This window comes from Penicillium vulpinum, assembly GCF_028829585.1.
Source record: "Penicillium vulpinum strain IBT 29486 chromosome Unknown utg000001l_segment0_segment0, whole genome shotgun sequence".
Taxonomy (NCBI): domain Eukaryota; kingdom Fungi; phylum Ascomycota; class Eurotiomycetes; order Eurotiales; family Aspergillaceae; genus Penicillium; species Penicillium vulpinum.
The window spans coordinates 5,723,275-5,737,616 of record NW_026643241.1 but is presented as its reverse complement, the minus strand read 5'-3'; the positions used below and the strand labels follow the sequence as shown (position 1 = coordinate 5,737,616).

At 47.4% G+C, this 14,342-nt stretch overlaps 6 protein-coding genes across 6 annotated transcripts; 2 read left to right on the top strand and 4 right to left on the bottom strand.

Annotated features, from left to right (window-relative positions):
• Nucleotides 1-1,238: 1,238 nt before the first annotated feature.
• On the top strand, nucleotides 1,239-2,288 carry N7479_002048 (VIT1/CCC1 transporter family protein; the record flags this gene model as incomplete). The annotated part of the gene is made up of 3 exons (XM_057249745.1): nucleotides 1,239-1,302; nucleotides 1,369-1,720; nucleotides 1,775-2,288. 3 exons carry the CDS (start codon nucleotides 1,239-1,241, stop codon nucleotides 2,286-2,288), a joined length of 930 nt encoding a protein of 309 aa, XP_057114177.1.
• A 304-nt stretch (nucleotides 2,289-2,592) lies between these two features.
• On the bottom strand, nucleotides 2,593-3,180 carry N7479_002047 (DUF4202 domain-containing protein; the record flags this gene model as incomplete). Its single annotated transcript, XM_057249744.1, has 1 exon — nucleotides 2,593-3,180. One exon carries the CDS (start codon nucleotides 3,178-3,180, stop codon nucleotides 2,593-2,595), a length of 588 nt encoding a protein of 195 aa, XP_057114176.1.
• Nucleotides 3,181-3,724: 544 nt separating this feature from the next.
• On the bottom strand, nucleotides 3,725-5,391 carry N7479_002046 (General substrate transporter; the record flags this gene model as incomplete). Its single annotated transcript, XM_057249743.1, has 3 exons — nucleotides 3,725-4,371; nucleotides 4,453-5,163; nucleotides 5,235-5,391. The coding sequence occupies 3 exons, from the start codon at nucleotides 5,389-5,391 to the stop codon at nucleotides 3,725-3,727; spliced, it is 1,515 nt and encodes a 504-aa protein (XP_057114175.1).
• A 1,745-nt stretch (nucleotides 5,392-7,136) lies between these two features.
• Nucleotides 7,137-8,375, top strand: N7479_002045 (cation diffusion facilitator family transporter; the record flags this gene model as incomplete). The annotated part of the gene is made up of 2 exons (XM_057249742.1): nucleotides 7,137-8,024; nucleotides 8,085-8,375. 2 exons carry the CDS (start codon nucleotides 7,137-7,139, stop codon nucleotides 8,373-8,375), a joined length of 1,179 nt encoding a protein of 392 aa, XP_057114174.1.
• Nucleotides 8,376-8,605: 230 nt separating this feature from the next.
• On the bottom strand, nucleotides 8,606-10,003 carry N7479_002044 (uncharacterized protein; the record flags this gene model as incomplete). The annotated part of the gene is made up of 1 exon (XM_057249741.1): nucleotides 8,606-10,003. One exon carries the CDS (start codon nucleotides 10,001-10,003, stop codon nucleotides 8,606-8,608), a length of 1,398 nt encoding a protein of 465 aa, XP_057114173.1.
• Nucleotides 10,004-12,060: 2,057 nt separating this feature from the next.
• On the bottom strand, nucleotides 12,061-13,484 carry N7479_002043 (uncharacterized protein; the record flags this gene model as incomplete). The annotated part of the gene is made up of 2 exons (XM_057249740.1): nucleotides 12,061-12,812; nucleotides 12,839-13,484. 2 exons carry the CDS (start codon nucleotides 13,482-13,484, stop codon nucleotides 12,061-12,063), a joined length of 1,398 nt encoding a protein of 465 aa, XP_057114172.1.
• Between the last annotated feature and the right edge of the window lie 858 nt (nucleotides 13,485-14,342).

Below are 14,342 nucleotides of genomic sequence, written 5' to 3'. Positions count from 1 at the left end.
GCTGCTTCCTATACTATTTCCAGGTAGTTCTATCCATACATGTTATACATTTTAGGAAGACGGCATCAGCGGTGAGTTGGGTGGGGCCAAGGGGTATGCAATTACTTATGTCCAGTCACTGCACTCCATACATACTACAGATTACAGTGCTGTAACTTACTGAGATTCATTTCTAACACCGTCGAGGTACTAAATATGTCTAAACCAAGGCATCCCTATAGATCTCCACGAATTTAGGGAAAGATAATAGTGTCTATAGAATCAAGTCGCCAACGCTTTGTGTCTTTGAATTTGTGTTCGTGCAACCATATATTGCCAAGCAATTCACAGACTGTGTAATGATATGTTTGACTGCCAAGTAAGACAGAAAAGTCTATCCACTATACTTCCGAAAGACGCAAGCTAGTCCGATCGGATTTAAGAGTCTCGGGATATTCCTTATTATTTCGGGTAGTCGGAGATATCAAACTCCATGGATTTCCGACCTTCGGGGCTAGGACGTGTCCAGTGTGTACTCCGTATACAGTGGATATATATGGAACACGTCTGTTAACAATCAGACTGGGTATCACATCTGGAGCTTAGGGGAAGGGAGCCAATCAAAACTCACTGGGTGTGACTAGTGGATCTACAGATCTCCCAATAAACCACAGGAATGGAATGCGGATCTCCGTTCACAGCTAATCACAACACAGACAAAGGTCATCACAGCATACTTCACCAATCGTATCCGTTGGATTTGAAGATGACTCGCCCATTTTCTTCAACAAAATAGTACTGCCTTTGCAGGCTCTTAGACCTTCTATCTGACTGTCAAAGCTGACATTTAGGAGCCCTGTGATTGGTTCTGGGCCCCTCTTTGATAAATATACCTCCATTATTTCTTGTTTGCCTTGACATTTACAGTGGAATTTTGCTGTGTCTTTTTTTTTCTATGCCTTGCTGAGACCGGTGAGAGTCCGTGGGACTGTGGATGTTAAAAGGGGGGTGAGACCTGATTGTAGATGATTTTCTTTTCTCTTCATACTCGTTTCATAGTCTTTGTTGATACTTCATTGGATATCCAAGACCAAGACCAAGATTAAGACATTCTGGATTCTTCTGGATCAAATAAGGTGCAATTATTTTCCAGCTTAGCCTTCATCTTTTCCTTCGCCGCCTTGTAATTTCGTGACCTTTGCTACATCGTACCTTGGAGATATCCCAAAGCAAATCGTGGTTGCAATTTTCGAAGCATCATGGCATTCCTCTTCATCAAGCAGAAGCTCTTCCCTACAAAACGATCAGACAAAATATCCTCAGGTAAGTAGAGAAAAGGAGAATACATACCCACAGAGGGCATATATACTTACGACAATTCAATTCCAGGCAAACCCCTCCTCGCTCGCATTGACGATGACGACAGCATCGACGGAAACCCCAATGAAGACCTCGAGTCCCAGAATGGCCGCACCTACGACACCTTCGGACGGTGCCCCAGCCCAGACGAATCAACAACAACAATCACCAGCAACAGCAGCACCCGCGCACGTATAAACCCACGTATAGTCTCAGATGCCATCCTCGGTCTCTCAGACGGGTTAACAGTGCCCTTCGCCCTGAGCGCGGGTCTTTCCGCACTTGGAAACACAAAAGTCGTTGTGCTGGGTGGGCTCGCCGAGCTGGCAGCCGGAGCCATCTCCATGGGACTTGGTGGATATGTCGGCGCAAAGAGTGAAGCGTAAGTTTCCCCACATATGGCAACGAACAAAACACATGTACTAACAAGCACCAGTGAATCATATGAAACAACAGTCCGTGAAACACAAGAGTTAATCCAAATGGACCCGCAAGAGACTCGCGCCATGGTCCGCGAGACCTTTGCTCCTTACGGGCTCTCGGACTCGGCGATCGCGGAGATCACGCACGACTTGCATGCGTCTGAAGACCGTCTCCTTGAGTTCCTGATTGCTTTCCATCATCGCGAGATTGCACCTGACTGTAACCAGGCGTGGACTTCGGCCATCACGCTCGCGCTGGGGTATTTTATTGGCGGGTTTATTCCGCTTATTCCGTACTTCATTGTCTCGCAGGTTATGGTTGCACTGTATTGGAGTATTGGCGTTATGGCGATTACCTTGCTTGTGTTTGGATATGTGAAGACCTGTGTTGTGCGCGGCTGGTCTGGCCGGGCTAATGTGATGGCTGGAATCTGGGGTGGAATGCAGATGTGTTGTGTTGGAGGTGTTGCTGCTGGCGCGGCGATTGGATTGGTTCAGTTCATTGATATGGGCAATACTCGACCCTGATGATGGTACTGTTGATGTTCACATTGCATTGAGCGTTCATGCATTGCGGCAGTTGGAGTTCTTGCTCTCTCTCTCTACTCCTATTGTTTTCTTCATTCTGGTTTGACCTGGGTATGGGTCTATCAGCGGGCGTTCCGGGGAAGCTATAAAAAGCTTTGTGATACACATTTAACGAATAATTCAACTCTCATTGACGACATCAAATTACATTTCAAATATATACAAAGGCATTAGTACTGGTTACCTTGGAGATATGTATATGGATATATAAAACAAAGAACCCCTATAATCCCACCCCAGAGAATCACCCACTCAACGCAATCCCAACCAACTTCTTAGCCTTATCCGACAACTGAATCTTCAAAGCCTCCTCCCTCCCACGCTCCGACATCTTCCCCCAAGTCTTCCTCAAAATATCCACCATCTTCTCCTCATCCGCAAGCTCAGCCTCAAACTTATCAAACTGATCATCCAAAAACACAAGACAAGCAACATCCTCCAGCGTCTGCGTATCAGGATCTCCCTGCTTAAGATCCGCCTTACGCACCAGCGCGCCAACCCTCGCCGCCTCCTCAGCCGAATACCCGCTCTCAACACACATCTGCTCAACCAGCGCAGCCTGACGCCTCTGCAGTCCCGCGCGCCATGAGTGATATCCGATCTTCGTGGCGGGGTAGCTATCGCGCGGCACTTCCCAGCGGCGCAGGTGCTGGGCGCGGATTGCGAGTTTCAGGAGCTCTGGTGCGGATGGGTTTAGGGTTGAGAGGTAGCTGGTCATTTTTTGCGCATAGTGTAGTTCGTAGGGGATTGGGCCGGTGGATGTTTGGGTTTGGCGGGGGTCATCGGCGTGCGCTGCGTCGATGCGCGCGAGGGCTGTTTCGTATTTGGACATTTTGGGGGGTTGTATGGGGTAAATGAGGGAGGTGGTTTATTTTGAGTAGTGTGGAAGTGGTGTGGTCTGGTGAGAGGAGTGTGGGCTGATCAAATAGACTTGTTCTTGGCCTCGGGAGAGCCCGTATTAGGTCGATTGATATGCAGTTTTGGATAAGAATATGCGCTAGTCTGGGTATGGATTAGCGTATATGTAAATCGTAACTAGACATTTCTGATTGGTGGAAGAAGATGTATACCAGCAACTACATCTTGCAACCCTACAACTACTAGGCTTCACATAGTAATGACTCTGCTAATTCAGGACTATTATTGTCTTATATTAAGAACATCCAAATTAAATCGACACCACAAGACAAATGGTGGATAATCTCTACATATCTATCTATAGGATTTGCTATTCCACATGAACTTTGATCAAGCAAAGAAAGATACCTAGATAACATCAATATGCGGCCTGCTGGGATTAGCCTGCGAGGAAGTGTTTCGGGACCGAGCACTGTCGTAATTACAACACGCAACAGCAACAAAAATTACATTCACGATCACGATGATTCGCTGCCCTTTTTCTGGAACACGAGCAGCTCTTGCGAAACATCCGACGCATGCGGCTCCACCTGGTAAGTCTTCTCCTTTTCGAAGATCCGCGCCACTTCTTCCAGAGATAGGCCTTTAGTCTCCGGAAAGAGGAAGTAGATCGTTCCGCCGAAAATCACAAGACAAGCCAGATACACCGTAAAGTACTTCCAGTGGATTGCCGCCAAAGCCACCGGGTTAATAAACTGATTGAAGAAGCAAGCCATTGAATCCGTAGTCAGTGTGATGGCGAGGCCCTTGGCGCGGAGTTGGAAGGGCAGGATTTCAGCTGGGTATGCAATAAACAAGGGCATATATGCCATATCGTAAGCGCTGCAGAAGAGGAAAAGCATGGGGACTACCGCGATGCCGGCCTCCAGAACATGGAGCTCTTGGAAGAGCCCTGTCATAGTCGTTGCCGCGGAGAGATAGATGAACATCAACAATGTCGCGATTAGCCAGAGTTTCCGTCGTCCATACCGGTCTGCAGCCATAGCTCCAGCGACCGCGAATCCCAGGTTCCACACCTGCATGCTTATATTGATAGCGGCCTGGTGAGATGCGTTATATATACCGACTGATTCTAGGATCGGTGCTAGATAATAAGAAACCACTCCTGCAAGGAGAACCTTGGTTAGAAATCGGGTTGGAAGAAAGAGGCGCGGGTGGGGTTTGTTTTTGTTTTCTTTTTTCATACCATTTCCAGACCATTCTTGCATGAATCCCAAGATTACACAAATGGATAGACGATGTATATTGCTCCGTGTCGCGAAGAAAGTGCTCCATCGGCGGCAGCTCTTATCGGATTCGGCATTGATGCTCTTGCAAATCTGGTAGAATTCATCCTGAACAAGTTCGTCGCTTTCATCTCCATTGGCATGATATTTTGCCAGTATAGCCATTCCCTCCTCCTTCCTACCCCGCGAAACCAGCCATCTCGGGCTCTCGGGGACAAAGCAAAGCCCTATCAACTGAAGGACAGGATAAAACACCTGCGTTAAGCAGGGGAGTTTCCATGACCAACTCCCTATAACCGTGAGTCCAGCAAAACCAATAGCAGCCGACGTGATTGACCCGATAAACCAAAGAGCATTGTATAGACCAGTGAAGGCCTGTCGCTGGCGCGGATGTGTTGATTCGGTAATGAGCAATGGTGCAGCCGTTTGCGAGACCCCAACTCCCATTCCAGCTAGAACGCGAGCACCAAAGAAGACCCAATGATTGTTTGTAGCCACTTGAATAATCGAGGCGATGATCACTAGCGCGGAACCGATGAGAACGCAGATCCTCCGGCCCAGATTGTCGGCGATGTACGATCCGGGGATGAAGGAGCTAAAAGATCCAAGCGAGACAGCTGCAATAATAAGACCTCTGCCATTTGTATCAAGACCATCCAAGAACTTCGAGACTGTTTTTTTTTTTTTTGCGGGGTTAGCCTTGTGTTCCCATATAGTATAGCATAGATGTATAGATGCCTACATTCGGGAAGCACCAAGAGGCCATTGATCATGCTAGCACAATATCCGGCTGTAGCCGATGCAGATAGCATGAACCCAATCCCCAGGTTTAGTTTCCGCAGCCCTGGATCCTTCATCCAGCTGCTGTTGGTGTTGTTCTGTAAGACCTTGGAGGCCATGTTTGGCGATTATGCACGATATGCTGCAAAAACGGTGAATCTCGTGGAGATTTGTTCCGGACCTTGAAATTCGAGCTGTCAAGCTCTTTTATTTAAACACTAAAGATCAATTGGTAAAAAAAACCTCCGAATGACAATGCGCCCTAGCATTCCTCACATTTACCTAGGACCCAAGCTCGCCGTGCGAGGTTACAGCTGTAGCTAAGGAGTAGGAATGAAGGGGGGGAAGTCAAATGATCCGATCACCGGACAATTCTTCTTAGTTAGCTCTCATCCCAGAGCTTTTGATGTGACACGCTTGTCAACATGCCTTCTCCAAGATCGCGATTGGAAGGTGAGCCTCCGACGCCTTGGGAGCTCGGTTGCTTCAGGAATGCTCGTAGCTCTCATAGCTCCCTCCCCTCACGTTTGACCACGGGGATCGTTTCCTCAGTTGCCAAGTCTAGCTTTGGATTCGTAAGTATTGCCCTTCGTATGAATTCCCTTGATTATTGGATTCGCGATAGATCGACTCGCCATTATGCAGGGACTTGTCTCTGGGGAAACGCTGTAAGGAAACACTCTCCATAGAGCTTGTAGGGAACGAGCAGGATTTCTTTTCCTTTTCTTTTCTTCATTTTGTCAAGTCAGCTCGGTGTACTTCCACCCGCACTATCCACCCGCACTACGTCACTTGATATTTGAAAAAGCCTGATCAAGGAGGGTCTTGAATCAGGAAACTATAACGTGGAATGGGATTACTGGGGTTCTGACGCGGACAGTCTTATGGCACCAATCGGAAATATTATCACTCCATCCCCGTGGCTTATGGTTCTCCCCTGCTTAAAGGCTGAAGAAGATTCAGGGGAATTAACTTTATTATGTAGATATGACAACGAGTCTTGTAAGATCTGAAGCGCTCTTCATATTACACACAGGACTGAAGTTTACTCAAATAATTTGCTTCTGAAACGGAGCTCTAAAAATGCTAAGTAATCAGAATGAATTTCGAGGATCCAACCTTGGAAAGTGGTCAATTTAGGGCTTTTTTGGAGCTTTATGTAGTTCTTGGTTTGTTGCTCGGCAAACTTTGTATCTTAGTACTATAAAAGCTTGGAACTAGGTACATAGATGCTTTATATACTATCTGCGCAGGTAGTACTGAACGAATATCTTCATTTATATTGAAAATATATATATATTCAGCTGTGTTGTGTTGCGTAAACTAGTTTGTAATGGGTTATAAAATTGTGGATATATATTCGGAGAAATATGTCAGACAAGCCCAATGTTATGAAAAAGTCCGAGATCAACACAATTTCCGTCCACGCAAAGACCCATAGGTACATACTACAGGGGCTATACGGGGTACGAAGTAATGATTCGTCATTTCTCTAGAAAAAAATGAAACTGTGTTGCTGGCAAAATTGGACCCTTATCAATCATCGTGATGACAAACTCTTACGGGATTGGAAGCTCTGTTTTCCAGTCATCCACCAGGGAGACCCTAAGTAACTTAATACATGACAGCTCGTATTATGACTCGTCAATTCGATTAAGCCAAGATATACTCCGCTGCACTGCCACGATGCCAAGGCGCTGTAGATGCTCGAGACACAAGCTGTCTTGGCGTGAGCTTAGGTACCCCTAAACCCTGGATCGAAGATTTTTTGTCTTATCTGATCTACATTTTCAGCCCTACCTTCTCTATACCCTCAGAATCCTACATTCGCCTACCCCGACCAACCTTGGTCTAGTCAGACAAAATGACACTCCTCGAAGACCCGCTAAGCCTCAACCAATATAAAACAACTATATCCGAGCCAAAAAAGAAATGGGTCCCATACTCTTTCAATGACGACAAGGAAAAACTGCTCTCCGGCTTCTACAAAGAACAAAATGAAATGATCGAGGGCTTCCTCGGCGCTGGCGAAGAAGAGCGTCTCAAAGCCGAAGACGAAGCCGAAAATGGTGGCAAAGTAAAGCTCGCCGTGCGTGCCAGTTTCACGGTCAACTTCTTCCTCTTCGTGATCCAGCTCTACGCAGCCGTATCCACCGGCTCTCTGGCCCTCTTCGCCACCGCCGCAGACGCCTTCATGGATCTCGTCTCGTCGATTGTTATGCTAGTCACGGCACGCATGTCCTCACGCCCAAAACCACACAAGTACCCCGTTGGACGACGACGCGTCGAAACAATGGGAGTGATTATGTTCTGTGCTTTGATGACTATCGTGGCGGTGGAGCTGATCATTGAATCGGCCAAGGCTCTTGCAGCCGGCGAGGGCGAGTCCAAGCAGCTGGATATTGTGCCGCTGGTCTGTGTGGGTGTTGCTATCTTCTCCAAGTTCGTGATGTTCTTGTACTGCTATAGCTTGCGTCGGTACCCGGCTGCGCATGTCTTTTACATTGATCACCGCAATGATCTGGCGGTTAATGGGTTTGGATTGATCATGTCGATTGTGGGTGATCGATTTGTCTGGTATCTTGATCCCGTGGGTGCGTGCTGTATTGCACTGCTGATCTTGTTCTCGTGGGCATCGACTGCGTTCGAGAATATGTGGCTGCTTGTGGGAAAATGTGCCCCACGTGAATTCGTGAATAAGTGTATCTATGTGACACTGACTCATGACCAAAGGATTCAAAAGGTGGATACAGTAAGTCATGATGGTGAACTGAGTGGATTCATTATTGGCACGTTGGCTAACGGTACATAGTGCCGCGCTTATCATTCCGGACAGCAACTCTACGTTGAGGTTGATATCGTCATGGACCCTGAGACTAAGCTTCGGGAGTCCCACGATGTAAGCCAAGAGCTGCAGCGCAAGTTGGAAGGTCTCGCGGATGTCGAGCGGGCCTTTGTACATGTCGATTATGATTATATGCATGATGTCAACGAGGAACACAGGCCGCTTTATGACATCGGTGGAACGAAACACTCCATCAGAGAATTGGTGAAACGATTATGGTCTAAAAAGAAGGAGCCGACAGACGGGACTGCTGTGTGACAAGCCTCGGTTATATCACGGATGAGCTGGTCTCCAATATCGTGGACAGTCATAGTCATACGACCACAGAGCAAAAGTTTAGTTGAAAAAATAATAATATCATTGTCAGATTTATGAATACCGAAAGTAATTTCTTAGCAGGACAAACTTGATACATAAAAGCAAAACGTGATATCAACAAAATCTGAAATACTCAGAACAGAGTTTCAAAACATGATATCCATCTCTATTTAAGCAGCTTTTCTCTTCTTAGTCTTTCCAAACATGCCGTAGGGCTTGACGGCAAAAGCGCCATTGAAATTCTTCCCTTCCACATCCAATTCATAATCCTTGTCCGCCAACTCAAAATCAACCTCCTTGAGGATGCGAATGAGTACATACAGGGACCATTCCCAAGCAAACACCTTACCGTAACATTGACGTTTCCCGTTTCCGAACCCCTTCTTCGCACCGGCTGGGAGCCGGTCAAAGGCCTCGCCAAGCATGCGCTCGGGCTTGAAAGCCTCGGGGTCATCGTAGACAGCAGGATCGCGGTTGACAGCGGCGATGATTGGAATCATGGGTTGAGACTCGGGAATCTCGTATTTTCCTCCGCCGAGTAGGGCCGGACCATTTGTGGGCAAAGGCTCCATGTTGTAAGCCGGAGCTGGGGCAGAGAGACGGAAAGATTCGCGGAGGACGGCTTCGCAGTAGGGCAATTGCGAAATATGGTGGTGTTCGACCTGGTCGGAGGGCCCAATGAGGGCGTCGATCTCCTGACGGGCACGGGCGAGTGCATCTTGGTCTTTGGCGAGATAGTACAGAGCGAAGGCTACGAGATACCCGGCTGTGGCACTGCCAATATAGATGTTGATAATCTCGTCGATGACCAGTTTGTCTGTAATGTATTCTCCGGTCTTCGGGTTCTTCCCGTGAATTAGGGCGTGCAGCAAATCCCTATCTTCTATAGGCTTCTCACGTCGCTTGGCAACTATATGAGCGGCATAGTCGCGACAAATCTTGGTCTGCTTGTCGAATATACTCTGGTACCAGAGCCGATTGAGGAGCTTAGGTCGCATGGGCCGAAGTAAGGATTCAAAGGTTACATCTACCAAAGCTTTGATAGCAGGGGGTTCATCGCCAAGGACGCAGTCTACATACTGACTGAAGAAGTATTGCGTGGTGCCGGCGTGGTTCAGTCGGTCCAGGTCATTAGTGACATCCACACGCTGCCCAACGCTGTCTGTTGAAGTCCATTTCCAGATCAAGTCGTCCGTTGTGACTTGTATATCCCTGAACTTTTCCTTGAGGGACTGGGGCAAAACGAAAGGAGCCATGATATTATGCCCGATGGCCCAGTTTTCCTCGTCGTTGTACGCAGTAAAGAGACCGTCGTTGGTGACATTGCGCAGCTCGAAAACTGGGCCGGTGATGGATTTTCGGAAGCGTTTCTCATCACAGATTTCCTCGAGGAGAGCAGCATTGGTAATGAAGACGATTTGCGTGGTGAGGATCTTGATTTTGAAGATACCAGCACCACCCTCTTCTGCTGCCAGCTTATTTAAAGAACCCCAGACATTGCTAGGGGATATAGCAAAGATATTTCCAAGAATTGGAAGCCCCTTGGGCTGAGGAATAGGTGAAGACATGTTTGGACACGAGAGTATGATTGAGTCTGAGAAACTTTTCAGGATACACTGGCAAACCTTTCACTTATCAATAGCTATGGATAGGAGAACTCATCACAAGCAGATGCCAAGAATGCACCTGGGAGATTGCAGCTCTTGTGCCACATGACTCAATGACCTCTAAATGGCCCATTAGCTTTGGTGACAGTGTGATGAACCTGAAGATTCCTCCCGTCCAATTGGACGAGAGCTTAAATGATCACAGGCCCGTCGTAGAAACTCGTGTTAAGTGCAGCTGAGAAAACAATTGCATGGCCCGCATATCCGCATGATATGTGATGCAAGTGATTTTGCCTTCGGAAATAATAATGATGGCTTGAAGGATACAAGGTTATACTATGTAGTCAATAAGAGCTAGTAGCATTCCGTCTGGGATCCCGGAGCTTATCATATTGAAGCTTGGAATTACAAAATACCTACATTTACATGTCCATTCTTTGACTAGGATACTGTATAGAATGTTAATTGAGTAGATCCGCGATTGCCACTGTGGAATGTATTTATCGGCACGAGATTGTCTGTCGTCATCTCTTTGTTCATGTGGTTCACCTGGGACACATTTCAGGTGATTTAAAGGTGCCGATCCCTTTGGTGATACAACGTCTTAGGCAAGAAATCAAGGAAAAGAGAGGTTGTGATAGAAGCTGTCTCAGGTAAGAAAGCAAGGAAGAGAGCGCGCATTGTGATAGAAGCTATCTCGCCTACGAACAACCTGGGTCGGAAACCTGGACCCTAAGTTTGACTGTAGGTAGCCGTTGTAGACACATGGATACCTTAACGTATAGAGGCCTACGTGAAGAAAACTGAAAGAAGCCCAATCCCCACTCGGCGGTCAGGAAATCAGGAACCCGAAAATGCAGCCAATTAGGCGAAACCGTGCCGAGATTCAGGTCCTGCCAGTCCAAGAGAGGCCGCGTGATTGGCGGGTAGTCGGGATCTCGCCATAGGTAATCTTACTATGTAGAGGGTGAGAGGAAATTAGCTTGCTTTGCTATAGTCGGCTGGAGATATTGGAATAGATCGGGTATTTTGGCCGGGAAGGCTCGCGATGTTGATATCTCAGCCTCTATAGCACGTTTAATACTCAACTAGGCCACTCGAGTTCATCCGCGAATTCTTTAATATATAAATGCTTGTTTGCCCTCTCCATATTAACTATCCATAATGAAAGAGAAACTGGCTATTTGGGCTGACATATCAACTACAAGTCGACTACATCTTCCGAATGCCGCTTCTACCATACAATGAAGGATATTGTCATCTATTGAATCGATTGGCTAATTCTTCGGCACTTGTCTCGTCATCGCGGAATGATATCTCCACGCTGCCAAGGCCAAGGCTCCAAAGACTCATGGATGATATAAAAAAAATGTAAGGAAGTGTGATGCACACTCCCTATAATCATTGATGAACACAGCGGACCACGCATGTTGGCCGGTAGAAGAATCATGGAAACAAGAAGCATAAGACACCGTCAAGAACAGAATAACCAACCATTACAGCAGTAGAGATCTCGAATAACTGTGCGCGAGATATAAAAAGAACAGAAAAACAAGGGGAGAAACAAAGCTTACGAAATAAAAAGCAATTGATCATATCCACTTTGGATAACTTTGTTTCCCGCCCAAAACGCCGTCCGATTGATGAAGCCGGGTATATCCAGCACCGTGATGCAACATGTACTGAGAATGAAAAAAAAGAGAAGGGGGATGCCAAAAAAAAAGGCATCAAGTCCCCGTACCTTGCACAGAGGCAAGGCTCGGCTCGAGCCATCACCCCTAGGTTGATATGGGCAAAATTGGTGTTTGGTGTCTGGTGTTTCATCCGAAAAAAATAAAATAAGAAAATAAACAGAAACAGCTTTTGGTTGATTCGAAATGATCATAGAACACATTTCGTCATCTGGCCCCGATGCCGAACATGCCTACCCCGTAGCTAGCGCTTCTTTCGGACATGGGGGTTGACACCTTAGCGACGTGGTCCTGATTAATTGGATTAATGCTTATCAACAGAATTGGTTACGCTCCGTGGAAATATGATACCTTCTTGCGTTTCTTCTTCCCAGATCCCTCGCCATTTGAGTAGAATCCGGGGTCATCATCATCATCCACAAACCCTTCGCCATAGCCGGCAAAGCTATTATCATCGTAATGTCTTTTGCGTCCCCTGCTAGGCCGTGGCCGCTCGGCTTCCTGTGGTTGTGGAGATGCGGCATAGGATTGGGTAGAGGGGCGACCAGCAGTTGAAGCTAGGGCAGCCTTCTTGCCAGTGTCGCCTGGTGCGGCATTCTTGACCGGCTTTTCGTGACCCAAGATATCTTCCCAGAAATCATTGTTGGGAATCGGTCCTGGTTCCATTTGCATGGCTCGCAATTGAAGATTTTGCAGCGCTGAATCCATGTCTGAAACCTTGATGGCCTTGCCATGCACCTTCTGGTTCTGCCATTCCTCTTCAGGCCATAGGGTCATGTGCCTCAAGCTGCCAGGGGCGCCAATCTCCTGCTTCAAAGGTTTGTTCCGCCCAGCAAGTCCGAGTCCTTTCAGCTTTCCTTCGTATGATTTCCTAAGGCGGTTGATTTTCTCTCCCGTCACGGGATCCATGCGTGCTACCGAGTGCGCGATTGGGCCTAACCCATAGAGGGAAATGAGATCCACTGTAGGGTCTGGACCAGTAACGATCGGAGCTGTCAAGGAGGAAAAAGCAGTGTTAACAACTTCAGTTCCAAGAATGTGCAAGATCAGTGCATTCATGCAGCTACCTGCAGCAGACGCTACGATGCATTTTGGGGAATCTTACAGCTCTTGCAAAGATGAAAAGCCGAGGTTAGCTCTTTTTGAAGCGAATCCAGACTGAGACTGAGGGTATCTGCCCGGCGAGTCGGTTCTGTATCTACATCCATAGCGTCGGGGTCTGTCGAGTGCTGGCCCTGCCCGGTGGCAAAATCGTTAGTGCTGTCTGTTTGGGAAGACTGCCGATCGTGATCGGTCTGTCTATGTTGTGTTGTTTGCTGAGCGGGACCTGCTCCCGAGTTTTCTGCCGAGTCCTGTATCCCCATATTGAGAGATTTTCCCCCCTGATCCACATCCTCCACCGAAGTCGCATTCGCAAGATGACCACTCACACTGCTGGCGGGAGTGGGGAATGAATTTGTTGTGCTCATTGTGGGCTGCTGGGAGACTTGGGTAGACATCGGCGCAGAGGATGGAGGGGAGGAGATGTTCGGATGTTGGACCGTCGCCTGATTCGGTGATGTGTGCGAGGATATGAAGTTGGCGGCATGACTTTGTTCGCTCACCGACATCAACGGAGGAGATGTCGGAGTCTGGGGGATGTGGTCCGGAGAAATGGGCAGCCGATGCTTCTCTTTGAGAGACTCGGCGGCGGGCGAGGAAGGTGAAGGAGGTCTTGCTTGAAAGGATGTGGGGTGAGTGCGATCAGACATGAGAGCCCGAGGAAAAGTTCAGCATGCAGAGACGGTGTTAACCAGAGCGGCTCTGGATCCGAATCGCAAAGTTTGATACCAGTGCCTGGAGAGGGGGGTTTCCCGATCACGATCGACGGTCGCTCAAGCAGGCGAGCAGGTCATTCAACGGTCGTACTAGATCATCTGCATTCCAAGGGACTAGAGTAAATCCCTACAAGTGGTACAGATTGGGTGGCTGATGGGTAGCTGTGGTGAAGGAGAGTGATGATGGAGGCAATCCTGAGGTCAAAGCCGGCGAGGATGACGGCGATTGATCGATTCACGTGACCAGTCTTGGCCCGATGTCTTTATTTGGCACATGCATTGTATATTCTATTGATTAATGTAAGGAGCATACATTTCATGTATTCACCGATTATCATTGTTATTCTCTCATTTGTCTCTTTCTTCTCAATACAATGCGACAATAGAAGTGCATCAATTGAGAGCTGCAAACAATCAACCCCCCTTAGCGAGTGGCAAGAACAATAAGTAGAAAATTAAACTTCAAAGGAATCTTTGGCTATATTTGCCGGAACTGAATCCCCAATAGTTGCCCAAACATTCATTCCCTTATTATATATGTAGGGGTGTGTAAACTAGATTGTTTCACACTCTTCTGATGTTTGGTAGCGGATCGCAGGTCTTGCACCTGCGTTCATTAATATCTTAACCCACCAAATTATGAATGAACCTGATATCAGATGGAACTTGAAACGATTCAAAATGGTATCTTTTACTATTGAAAGACTATTTGCCGAGAAAAAAAAAAAGTCAGATGGCTTAAAATGCCTTTCTCGGCTTGGGCGACCTCCAGCCCGGTTGGTAACATGACCA